This window comes from Vipera ursinii, assembly GCF_947247035.1.
Source record: "Vipera ursinii genome assembly, chromosome: 4".
Taxonomy (NCBI): Eukaryota; Metazoa; Chordata; class Lepidosauria; order Squamata; family Viperidae; genus Vipera; species Vipera ursinii.
The window spans coordinates 2,793,585-2,807,145 of NC_139514.1; the positions used below are offsets into that span (position 1 = coordinate 2,793,585).

At 46.2% G+C, this 13,561-nt stretch overlaps 1 protein-coding gene across 1 annotated transcript in view; it reads right to left on the reverse strand.

The window, feature by feature from the left end:
- Positions 1–13,561, reverse strand: part of ARHGEF17 (Rho guanine nucleotide exchange factor 17) — a 122,063-nt gene that overhangs the window by 39,385 nt on the left and 69,117 nt on the right. The window contains exons 2-4 of the mRNA XM_083362089.1: positions 10,954–11,031; positions 7,549–7,731; positions 3,382–3,498 (exon numbers count right to left, since the gene is read on the reverse strand). Of these exons, the coding sequence (XP_083218215.1) occupies positions 3,382–3,498; positions 7,549–7,731; positions 10,954–11,031 (378 nt within the window). The remainder of the gene's footprint in view (positions 1–3,381; positions 3,499–7,548; positions 7,732–10,953; positions 11,032–13,561) is intronic.

The window sequence follows — 13,561 nt, forward strand, 5'->3', positions numbered from 1 at the left end:
GAGATGGCGAGTTCTAGTCCATCTTAGACATGAAATCCGGGTGATTTCAGGCCAATCACTAGGAGACAGCGAGTTCCAGTCCTGCCTTAGGCATGAAAGCTGGGTAACTTTGGGCCAATCACTAGGAGATAGAGAGTTCTAGTCCCACCTTAGGTCTGAAATCTGGGTGACTCTGGGCCAATCATTAGGAGATGGTGAGTTCTAGTCCATCTTAGGCATGAAATCTGGGTGACTTTGGGCCAATCACCAGGAGACGGTGAGTTCTAGTCCTGCCTTAGGCATGAAATCTGGGTGACTTTGGGCCAATCACCAAATGACGGTCAGTTTTAGCCCCACCTTAGGCATGAAAGCCAGCTGGGTGACGCTGATGATGACGTTACCTAGTTGGGTAATGAATTCTCTGCCAGAAATATACAAGCTCAGCGGCCACAAAGGCCTCCTCAGTCAATATGGCCAAAAAATATGGCCAAAAAAGCCAGCACAGTGCTAGGCTGCATTAACAGAGGGATAGAATCAAGATCAAGTGAAGTACTAATACCACTTTACAATGCCTTGGTAAGGCCACACCTGGAATACTGCATCCAGTTTTGGTCACCACGATGTAAAAAAGATGTCGAGACTCTAGAAAGGGTGCAGAGAAAAGCAACGAAGACGATTGGGGGACTGGAGGCTAAAATATATAGGGAACGGTTGCTGGAATTGGGGATTTGTAGTTTAAGGAAGAGAAGGGTGAGGGGTGACATGATAGCAGCCTTCCAGTATCTCAGGGGCTGCCCCAAAGAAGAGGGAGTCAAGCTATTCTCCAAAGCCCCTGAAAGCAGGACAAGAAGCAACGGATGGAAACTAGTCAAGGAGAGAAGCAACCTAGAACTAAGGAGGAATTTCCTGACAGTGAGGACAATCAACCAGTGGAACCACCTGCCTCCAGAAGCAGGACCTGAAGACCTGGCTCTTTGAGCTTTCCGGCCAGGACTAAGAACTTTTAATTTTTAACCTATTGCAATTGGGTTTTTAATTAGAGTTAAGGGTTTTAGATTTTAATTAAGGACAATTTAATTTATTTTAATTTGTTATTAACTTTTGTTAATAACAAGGTACTAGTAATGGTGTTTAAAGCCCTACATGGCAGGGGTCCGGAGTACCTGAGGGAACACCTGCTGCCGGCATCGACTTCCCTCCGCCCTGTGCATTCCCACAGAGAGGGCCTCCTCAGGGTGTCACCGGTCAGAGAATGCCGGCTGGTGGCCCCCAGGGGGAGATCCTTCTCTGTGGGCGCCCCGGAGCTGTGGAACCAGCTACCGGTTGAGCTCCGGACGGCGTCCGACCTTCGCTCCTTTCGCCGCAAGCTAAAAACATACTTTTTTGAACAAGCTGGCCTGGCCTGATGAGGGGATTGGGGGGGGGGGGTTGCTATTGTTATTTTATTTGGTTTTAAAGATGTATTTTAGTATGTTGGCATTTATTTAATCTTGTTTTAACTTTTGTAATTTGTATTTTTTATTCTTGCCCTGTTCACCGCCCTGAGTCCTTCGGGAGAAGGGCGGTATAGAAATAGTATTAATTTAATTTAATTTAATTTGTATTGTTATATTGTTTTAATTGCCTTGTGAACCGCCCTGGGTCCTACGGGAGAAGGGTGGTATATAAGTTTAAATAATAAAATAATAATAAAATAAATTTTGGCCACTGCTGTAGTTACTGACGGCAATCGAAGAAGCTTCGAGTAGCCAGGTGGATCCTTTTGAAAAAGCAGAACATCAGAAGCAGAGAATGAATGAATGAATGAATGAATGAATGAATGAATGAATGAATGCATACACACAACAGAGAGAGGCACAGATTGGCAAAAGAAAAAGGAACAGACAAAAGAAGAGGAACAAAAGAACAAAAGCAGAGACATTAAGCTGACTTTGGAAACATTTCACTTGGAACAGTTTTGCAACCAGAGGGTCAGCTGCCACCTCACGCTTGGCTTGTGCTTCCCTGCCGTGCGGGGAATGGGAGGGTGAATGCTTGTGGGGGGGAAACGAAAGTAACTTCTGTATCTCCCCGAGATGCTGCTTCAAGGTCAGGCAGCTGGGAGAAGGCGGCAGCTGCATAGCAATCCAGGCTTGAACTGACAGATGTTCTGAAAACATCCCGCTTGAACCCAACTGCTTAGGAGGGGGAATCGGGGCGACGGGAGGCCGTCAAGGGAGGGAAAAGTTGAACTCAGGGATTCGGGCACGCAAATCTCAGTTCTGGCTGCGCTTGAGTGCAATACATTTGCCTCCAGAGGTGGTGAAGGCTCCAACACTGGAGGTTTTTAAGAAGAGACTGGACAGCCATTTGCCTGAAATGGTATAGGGTTTCCTGCCTGAGCAGGGGGTTGGACTAGATGACCTCCAAGATCCCTTCCAACTTTATTATTATTATTATTATTATTATTATTATTATTATTATTATTATTATTATTATTATTATTATTATTATTATTATTATTACTATTTCCAATAAAACTATACCCTTGTTTTTCCTTAGAGGCTGAAACAGTGTCGAGTGTGACAGAGATGTAAAAAAGATGTTGAGACTCTAGAAAGGGTACAAAGAAGAGCAACAAAGAGGATCAGGGGGACTGGAGGCTAAAACATATAAGGAACGGTTGCTGGAATTGGGTCTGTCCAGTTTAATGAAGAGAAGGATGAGGGGGGGACATGATGGCAGTCTTCCAATATCTCAGGGGCTGCCCCAAAGAAGAGGGAGTCAAGCTCTTCTCCAAAGCACCTGAAGGCAGGACAAGAAGCAACGGATGGAAACTAATCAAGGAGAGAAGCAACCTGGAACTAAGGAGAAACTTCCTGACAGTTAGAACAATTAACCAGTGGAACAACCTGTCTCCAGAAGCGGTGAATGCTCCAACACTGGAAGTTTTTAAGAAGAGTCTGGAGAGCCATTTGTCTGATGTGGAACAGGGTTTCCTGCCTCAGCAGAGGGTTGGACTAGATGACCTCCAAGGTCCCTTCCAACTTTATTACTACTACTACTACTACTACTACTATTATTATTATTATTATTATTATTATTATTATTATTATTATTATTATTATTATTATTATTATGAGTTATTTAATATGTTCCTGTTATGGTGGTCAACATATTTCAAGATGGTGGCAAGGAAAGAGATTGCATTTGTAACGTAGAGGAAAAAGGCCCAGCCAATCCAGCCACAAAATCTCCACAAATCCCCTAGTGGCTTTCTTGGAATCCCATGGGATCCCAATCAGTGAGGCAAGAACTAGTTCTCTGAAAATTAATCTGATCCTTTCTTAGAAGGCTTTTCTCTTCAACCTTTAGTCTGTTTTGCAAAAAAAAGATCAGAGCGGACCCCCCCCCTCCCCTTACCGCCAGAAATTTCATAAACGCCGGCCGGGCTTCCTTGGCGATCCTGATGGCATCTTTGGCGTTGAGGAAGTTATCGATGTAGGCAGAATAAATATTCACCAAGATGTCTTTGGAAAACTAAAGGAAAAGAAGAGCAAAATTGAAGTAACAAATGCGCAAACGAGGAATGTTTGATCCAAAAAGGATCAAGAGTTAATTGTTGGGGTGATTCGGGACAAGGCAAGAAGCCATGATAAATTTTCTACGAGTTAAATACTAATTTAAATAGATTGTTAAGAGAGGGTTTTCAAATTTTAATTTCGCTGTTGTTCTACCTGTTAACTGTTATGACATTAGTACAGCAGCCAGATGACATAACCTTCAAATAGAGTTAATGTCAGAGTGTGCAGAGTCTTATTGTGCGAGATAAACCAGGAGTAAACACAGTAAAAAGTGATCCATAGTAAATGGTGGTTTATCTTACACTATCTACAATATCATACACCAGGAACAATATACATACACTTGCTAATACAGCAGGAGAACACATCAGCGGAGCCTTCCCTTTTATACAAAGGCTCTTAAAGAGACTCAGACCCTGCAGAGTCATTCCCATCATTACATCTTAAATCTTACATTACATAAACTGGTTAGCTGTTAAATCATTACCTTGACAGTTAGAAGTTTAAAAATTTTACACTTCTTAGCAAGGGCTGGGAAACTAATATTGTTGTAATATATTTGTCGGTAGTCAACTAGGGGCCATAACAGATGTACAGGAAGTCCTCGAATTACAACAGTTCATTTAGCGACTGTTCAAAATTACAACAGCACTGGAAAAAGTGAGTTAGGGCCGTTTTTCAAATGACCGTTGCAACTTCATCATGGTCACGTGATCAAAATTAGATGCTTGGCTACCTGACTCGTATTTATGACGGTCGCAGTGTCCAGGGATCGTGTGATCCCCTTTTGTGACCTTCTGACAAGCAAAGTCAACTCCCAGAATTCCTGAGCCAGCATGGGGGAACTGTGGCCCCTTCATGACTCGTGGACTTCAACTCCCAGAATTCCTCAGCCAGCATGGAGGAACTTTGGCCCCTTCATGACTGGTGGACTTCAACTCCCAGAATTCCTGAGCCAGCATGGGGGAACTATGGCCCCTTCATGACTCGTGGACTTCAACTCCCAGAATTCCTGAGCCAGCATGGGGGAAACTTTGGCCCCTTCATGACTCGTGGACTTCAACTCCCAGAATTCCTGAGCCAGCATGAGGGAAACTTTGGCCCCTTCATGACTCGTGGACTTCAACTCCCAGAATGGCTGAGCCAGCATGGGGGAAACTTTGGCCCCTTCATGACTCGTGGACTTCAACTCCCAGAATGGCTGAGCCAGCATGGGGGAAACTTTGGCCCCTTCATGACTCATGGACTTCAACTCCCAGAATGGCTGAGCCAGCATGGGGGAAACTTTGGCCCCTTCATGACTCATGGACTTCAACTCCCAGAATTCCTGAGCCAGCATGGGGGAAACTTTGGCCTCTTCATGACTCATGGACTTCAACTCCCAGAATTCCTGAGCCAGCATGGGGGGAACTATGGCCCCTTCGTGACTCGTGGACTTCAACTCCCAGAATTCCTGAGCCAGCATGGGGGAACTATGGCCCCTTCATGACTCGTGGACTTCAACTCCCAGAATTCCTGAGCCAGTCATGCTGAGCGAAAAGGGAGAGGTTTCCAAGCTAACCCATGCTGGCTCAGGAATTCTGGGAGTTAAAGTCCACAAGTCACGAAGGGGACATAGTTCCCCCCCATGCTGGTTGAGGAATTCTGGGAGTTGAAGTCCACAAGTCATGAAGGGGTCCCGGTTGCCTACCCCTTGCCCTAGGCCTAGGCCTACTCGGAGAGAAGAACCCACGAGAATTGTTAGGAGCCATGCCAAGCTGAACAAGAAAGACAATTTTGCAACGTACCAGAAACCTCCCACGTCAACTGCCAGCTGGCATGTTTGACGCACCAGGTGGCCCGTAAGTGGGAGAACATTTTTCCCAAGGGACTGCTAGAATCAGATTTGGAGTTAACCAATGATGTGATGCCTCTGAGTCAACATCTGTTGCCTCCCAATCACCTCCTCAACGTCTTTCCTCTTGAGGTTCAAATGCAAGGCTGGAAGGCTGCCCTCAGCCAACCTGCGTTAACCTCAAAAAGCGAAGTACACTTAGGCCCAGGTAATCATGGAGCTGCAGACTGGAATCAGACCGAGGAAGAGCCAGCTTGATACAGTATAGGGCTTAAGGTGCTGACCTAGGAACCAGGAGACCATGAGTTCTAGTTCTGTCGTAGGGAGGAAAGCTGGCTGGGTGACTCTGGGCCAATCACCAGGAGACGGTGAGTTCTAATTCCGCCTTAGCCATGAAAACTAGTTGGGTGATTCTGGGCCAATCACCAGGAGACGGTGAGTTCTAATTCTGCCTTAGCCATGAAAGCTAGTTGGGTGATTCTGGGCCAATCACCAGGAGACGGTGAGTTCTAATTCTGCCTTAGCCATGAAAGCTAGTTGGGTGATTCTGGGCCAATCACCAGGAGATGGTGAGTTCTAGTCCCATCTTAGCCATGAAAGCTGACTAGACGACTTTGGGCCAATCACCAGGAGACAGAGAGTTCTAGTCCTGCCTTGGGCATGAAAGCCAGTTGGGTGACTTTGGGCCAATCACCAGGAGACAGTGAATTCTAGTCCCACCTTAGCCATGAAAACCGACTAGACGACTTTGGGCCAATCACTAGGAGACGGTGAATTCTAGTCCCGCCCTAGCCATGAAAGCTAGATGGGTGATTCTGGGCCAATTACCAGGAGACGGTGAGTTCTAGTCCCACCTTAGCCATGAAAGCTGAGTAGATGACTTTGGGCCAATCACCAGGTGACGGTGAGTCCTAGTCCCTCCTTAGGGATGAAAGACCACTAGGTGATTTAGGGCCAAAGTCATCCAACCAGTTCTCGTACCTCCTTAGGTGGGACTTCAGTTCACCATCTCTCCGTTTCTAGCCTGGTGCCTCTAACTACTAGACCAAACTGGTTCTTTATTTAATTTTATGTATTCAATTGATAGGATGCTCATCTCACTGGAGATTCAATTTAATCCGTGTTCCATTTAAGACGGATAATTTGGATAGAGCAACCACTTCTACAGGCGAAAGGACCAACGGGCGTGATCTGTGCCGGAGGTCCCCTGTTGTGATTCAGGGTCAGCCTGTGGGTTCGGCAGTTGGGTCGGACGACTCAGAGGAGGAGGAGGGGGGTGTTGAAGACCTTGCTGAGGGGGTTGAAGATCTTGCTGATGAGAGCCCTCAGCCAGGCCCCTCCCACTTGGTCACCACGGAGACCCAGCTGTGTGAGCCTGACAGCCTGGATGAAGATGACCCACAGCTGGCCCTGTTCAAGGACGCCCAACGCAGGAGGCAGTCAATCAGGAGTAAACAGAAGAAGACAATGGGGCTTCTCGGAAGGAGGCAGAGAGAAGCCACGCCCTGAACTCTATATAAGGGGAATGTGTGGGGAGGGCTGGTTTGCTGAAGGCAACCGCTTGGATACTTCGTGCTTCTTAAAGCTCTTGTTTCTTGGTTCGTGTCTTGTTTGTTTTTGTAGCTATAAATTTGGCAGGCGTAATTCCAGCCTCTTGCCATTTGTAAAGGGGTTGTTCCTGCCTTTTCTGCAGGGCCGGTAGCAGGCTGGTACAGAACATCCCCGACCTTTTGGGCACCAGGGACCGGTTCTGTGGAGAGAGGTTTTTCCGCGGACCGGAGGGTGCGTGGTTTTGCGTTCTGCCTGCATCTCGCAGATGGGGCTTTGCTTGTTTGCGTGGACCGGTTGCAAGCATGCCGCGGCCCAGCACCGGGGGATTGGGGACCCCTGATCTATACAGAAGAGCAAGCAAGAAAATAAAGGGAACTGCCATCGGGTCTCAAAAAGAATAGGAAGGTTGTAAAATGGTTGTTTTGTCCGTGCCCGGAAGAAGCCAACATTGATATAAAGATCGAGAAGCAACCCTCATCTTTCCCCCTTCTCTCCTCTCCTCTCCGGAAGTTGGAAGTCAGGGCTTTTTTTCTCATAGAACTCTCAGAACGGAGTTCCGGCACCTTTTTCCTTTTACCAAAAAAGCACTGTTGGAAGTAGTTACTTGGCAAGGCTACTCACAGACTGCACCAGGATGTCTCCCACTTTCTGCTTCTCGTGCCAGTTCTGAACGCATTCGGAGATCTGCTCCAGAAACTCCTCATGATGTTCCAGCAATTCGGGAATCTGATCGAAGATCTCGTCCACCAGCGAGGGGTCACAAAGGTTGGAATTTTCCGGCTGCTTCAGGGGCTTCATGTAACCCTGGAAGAAGAGAAGAAGAAAAACAAAATGGCTGCTTTTAGAAACACAGGAAGTTGGCTTCCCCGACGGAGGGGCAGATGTCCTAGAATAGACACACAAGGACCCCCCCTTTTTTTTATAACCTGCTAATTCAGAGGGGTTTCATTTAATATACCCAGAGTTGTCTCTCTGGGAACGCTACACACACACACATTACCAAAAACAAAAAACAACACTTTCCAAAATGACTTACTCAACTTAGAATCACAGCCGAGTTCAAATTTTCCAAGGCTGAGCAGGGCGGTTGTTAATTGTGCCTCATTTTATGACCTTAAGGGAACCGCGTGGTCCTTAACCAAATCCAGCTTTCCCCACCGTCGGAAGCAAAGCTGGGAAGGTCGCATATGGGGAATCACGTGACCCCCGTCCCGGGACTCTTGCGACCGTCATACGTACGAGTCGGTGGCCGAGCGTCTGAATTTTGATCCCTGTGACCGCGGGGATGCTGCAAAGGTCGTAAAAGTTTGAGAACTGGTCATAGGTCACTGTTTTCAGTGTAATTGTAACGTCGAGCGGCCGCTAAATGAATCACTACCTCGAAAGATTGTTTTTATCCCTGTGATAAAGACTCTGATGGTGACAATTTGGAAGAAAGCAAAAAAGGCCCAACGAAGGTTATGTACAGCAGTGGCCAAAATTGTGGAAATCTTTTGGCAAAAGTGTACAGTAGAAAATGCCCCCTTTGGTTAAGTTTCCACCCATTTTTCTTCTAATTTCTTTATAACCGTAGCCTGGTTCACTTCATAATACTATTTTGCATGGCTTTCCGGGCAACCGGTCAACTCTTTGCACCGTTGCTTTAATTTTATTAGGTTTTACAAGCTCACTAAATGAAAGAACACACACAAAAAAACCCCAACCAACTTGATAGCCATCACACAACACGCTGACAAATGTCCTCTTCTCCGCTTCAATCCGCGACATCCATAACCGGATCCTACTGCGATCTGATTGGCTCATTGCCAAACCAAGATGACAGCCGATTGGCTCTCTAAACTCATTGGCTACCATCGGATGAAGGAAAGCTGCCTGAGATCAACCTAAGCAAGTTGCGCTTCCTTTTTCGGGTTATTTGGCTATAACTTTTCACAGAATACAGATAATTGAAGTAACTACGTTGCATGACATTCTGGATTAAATTATCTTTCCATTGATATATAATTTTATGGTACTACTAAAAAAAAAAGGGACGCGGTGGCTCAGTGGGTTAGGACGCTGAGCTTGTCGATCGGAAGGTCGGCAGTTTGGCGGGTCGAATCCCGAGTGCCGCGTAGCAGAGTGAGCGCCCGTTACGCGTCCCAGCTTCTGCCAACCTAGCAGTTCGAAAGCACGTAAAAATGCCAGTAGAAAAATAGGGACCACTCCGGTGGGAAAGTAACAGCGTTCCGTGCGCCTTTGGCGTCTAGTCGTGCCGGCCACATGACCACGGAGACGTCCTCGGACAAGCGCTGGCTCTTCGGCTTTGAAACGGAGATGAGCACCGGCCCCTAGAGTCGGAAATGACTAGCACGCGTGTGCGGGGGAACCTTTACCTTACCTTACTAAAAAAAAAAAGTGGTGTTATTAGCCATCAAACCTGAAAAATACACTTTTCCCAAAAGGTTTCCACAATTTTGGCCACTACTGTAGGCACTGGATTTGGCCACGGTGGTAACCGTGGTTTGTTTAACTCTACTTACAGAATAAACCATTATTGGTCAGGTTTCACATTGTGCCATGCCCCCCAAAAAACATAGGTTTTTTTTTCACACCACAATGGGGCTTTCCTCATTTTACTAAGCCATGCTCGAGAACCCTCGTAATATCTGTCTGTCGCAGAACCAGCATCTCAACTTTTTTTTTTAATCTTCTTTTGGCTGCTGTTGCCGCTGGGATCAAAGCTACGAGAATGCAAATTCATGCTGGGTTTAACCATCTTGCTTAGCAACAGATCCGGTCCCAGCTGCGGTCGTATAATTGAGGACTACCTGTAACTCTGCAGAAATGGTCAGGAAGACTTTAGGGGCACCCGCTCTGTGCACGTATGAAGCTATGTACACGTGTGTAATGCCGTGTGCAGGCAGTCCAGTTCATTCAGCGACTGTTCGAAGTTACAATATCACTGGAAAAAAGTGACTTAGGACCAGTTCTCATGCATACGACCATAGCTTGAACACTGGGCGCTCTCTAACAAAATGAAATTTCAATGGTAAAAAAAAGGAAGCTTCTACATTTAGCCATGAAAAAACAAACGCACAGGCATAGTGATTAATGAAAAAAAAAAAGACTAGGGGTGACATGATAGCAGTGCCCGAATATTTGAGGGTCTGCCACAGAGAAGGAGGGGTCAACTTATTCCCCAAAGCGGGACAAGAAGCAACGGATGGAAACTCATCAAGGAGAGAAGCAACCTGGAATTAATTAGAAACTTCCTGACAGTGAGGACAATTAACCAGTGGGACAGCTTGCCACCAGAAATTGTGGATGCTCCATCACTGGAGGTTTTCAAGAAGAGACTGAACAGGAGGCTGAGCAGGGGGCTGGACTAGATGACCTCCAAGGTCCCTTCCAACTCTGCTATTCTATGATTCTGTAAGGGTCTCCTGCTTGAGCGGGGGAGTGGGGTTGGACTAGATGACCTCCAAGGTCCCTTCCAACTCTGCTATTCTACGATTCCGTAAGGGTCTCCTGCTTGAGTGGGGGAGGGGGGTTGGACTAGATGACCTCCAAGGTCCCTTCCAACTCTGCTATTCTACGATTCTGTAAGGGTCTCCTGCTTGAGTGGGGGAGTGGGGTTGGACTAGATGACCTCCAAGGTCCCTTCCAACTCTGCTATTCTACGATTCCGTAAGGGTCTCCTGCTTGAGCGGGGGGGGGGGTTGGACTAGATGACCTCCAAGGTCCCTTCCAACTCTGCTATTCTACGATTCCGTAAGGGTCTCCTGCTTGAGCGGGGGAGTGGGGTTGGACTAGATGACCTCCAAGGTCCCTTCCAACTCTGCTATTCTACGATTCTGTAAGGCTCTCCTGCTTGAGCGGGGGAGTGGGGTTGGACTAGATGACCTCCAAGGTCCCTTCCAACTCTGCTATTCTATGATTCTGTAAGGGTCTCCTGCTTGAGCGGGGAAGTGGGGTTGGACTAGATGACCTCCAAGGTCTCTCCCAGCTGCATTCTATTCTGTTCTTGCCACAAGTAGGACTTACCTGCATCAAGGTACGGAGAGACTCCACGTACGACTGCTCCGTGTCCAACAGGGTCATCGTGACGTGTTTCCGCATATCCTGCAACAGAAAACAGAGGGTCACTAAAAGGTCATCTATCTTGCCGTGGGCCACGTCCTTCTCCCCACAGCTTGCGCTGGGGCTGACGCGGCAGGGTTAGCGGTGAGCATCCCACCTTTTTGTCCGGGTCTAACCCACTTCTCAACTCCATCTGCTGTCCCAGACGCCTTCAGCCCGAAACAGGCACGGTTATATTTATAGATAAATATAAATAAAGACGAGAGTGGAATGGTGACGTCTGCAAGCGTTTGGGCCCTGCCGCAAAAGGAATCCTGGGCTTCCCTCAGGATCAAGGTGGGATCAAGGCCGCAGCCGAAGACAGAATTGCCTTGCCCCATTGTATTCGATTTATTTAGCCAGTTTATACACGCGTGCCTCGAATTACGACCACCGTCCGGCCCAAAATCTGTCGCTAAGCAAGACAATTGTAAAGTGTGTTTCCCCCCCTCATTTCTTGCCACAGTCGCTAAGCGAATCACCGCAGTTGATAAGTTAGTAACCAGGTTGTTGAGTGGATATGGCTTGTGGACTTGGCTTGTCGGATCCCGGGGACACAGTGACCGTTGTAAACAGGAGCTAACTGCCAAGTGTCCAAATTTTCACCGCCTGACCAGGAGAGATGCTGCGACGGTGGTATGTGTGTAAAAAGTCGAAATGCACTTTTTTTCAGTGCCGTTGTAACTTCGAACGGTCACTAAACAAATGGTCGTTAAGCCGAGGACTACCTGTATGCTGCCCATTTCTCTATCAGGCGACCCTGGAGAAGCAACAGGTGACAAAGGAAGGTGTCCGTTCTCTTTGGCCACAGCTTTTCTCCTTCAATCTGAACACCACCACAAGTGTCCAAGCGACTTTGCTCTTTCCATTATGGACTACAAAGCCCAGGGTATGGTCACTGTAGCCCACAGACACCTGCTGTGGTAGCTCAACAGGGTCCCTGCCCCTCCTGACCTTTTTTAAAAAGCAGAGCACATACCCCAGCCCTTGTAGTTATTTGCTATTTATATTCCATAAAGATCCCCTTGGCGTGGGAGTGAACATTTGTGGATTTATTTATTAAATGTATTTTTATACCACCAGAATCTAAAGACTCTCACCAGCTTACCATGGAGCACAGAACAGACAGAGATAGATAGATAGATAGATAGATAGATAGATAGATAGATAGATAGATAGATAGATAGATAGATAGATAGACAGACAGACAGACAGACATAATGGATGAAGAGATAGAGATAATGGATGAAGATAGAGATAATGGATGAAGAGATGGTAGATGATAGAGATAGATAGATAGATAGATAGATAGATAGATAGATAGATAGATAGATAGATAGATAGATAGACAGACAGACAGACAGACAGACAGACAAAGTGGATGAAGAGACGGTAGATGACAGAGAGATAGAGAGATTAGATAGATAGATAGATAGATAGATAGATAGATAGATAGATAGATAGATAGATCGATAGATCGATAGACAGACAGACAGACAGACAGACAAAGTGGATGAAGAGACGGTAGATGACAGAGAGATAGAGAGATTAGATAGATAGATAGATAGATAGATAGATAGATAGATAGATAGATAGATAGATAGATAGATAGATATAAACAGACAGACAGACAAAGGCAGACATAATGGATGAAGAGACAGAGATAATGGATGAAGAGATGGTAGATGATAGAGAGAGAGAGAGAGATAGATAGATAGATAGATAGATAGATAGATAGATAGATAGATAGATAGATAGATAGATAGACAGACAGACAGACAAAGTGGATGAAGAGACGGTAGATGACAGAGAGATAGAGAGATTAGATAGATAGATAGATAGATAGATAGATAGATAGATAGATAGATAGATAGATAGATAGATAGATATAAACAGACAGACAGACAAAGGCAGACATAATGGATGAAGAGACAGAGATAATGGATGAAGAGATGGTAGATGAGAGAGAGAGAGAGAGAGAGAGAGAGAGAGAGAGAGAGAGAGAGAGAGAGAGAGATAGACAGACAGACAGACAGACAGACAGACAGACCAAGGCAATGATAGAGATAGATAAAAGATAGATAGATAGAGATAGAGATAGATTAGATAAATAGCTAGATAGACAAAGACAGACATAATGGATGAAGAGACAGAGATAATGGAGAAGAGATGGTAGATATAGATAAATGACACATAGATAGATAAATAGATAGATAGATAGGCAGATAAGATAGATGATACAGATAGACATAAAGATAGATGATAGATGATAGAGGTAGAGGGAGGGAGGGAGGGATGGAGCAAGAGAGGGGATGGGTAGATGGATGGATGGATAGATGGATGGACAGATAACCAGGGACCAAAGAGATAGCAAGGGAGCAGGAAGCCTTTGGGAAGATGAAGGAGGAACTGGGGTCATATGGTTGACCCCTCCCCTCTTTTATTGGGGGAGGGAGGACAGCACCCAGGAAGAGAGAAAGCAAAGAACTGTGGCTGGAGATGGCTACATCACAGGAAGAGTTTGCGTGCAACA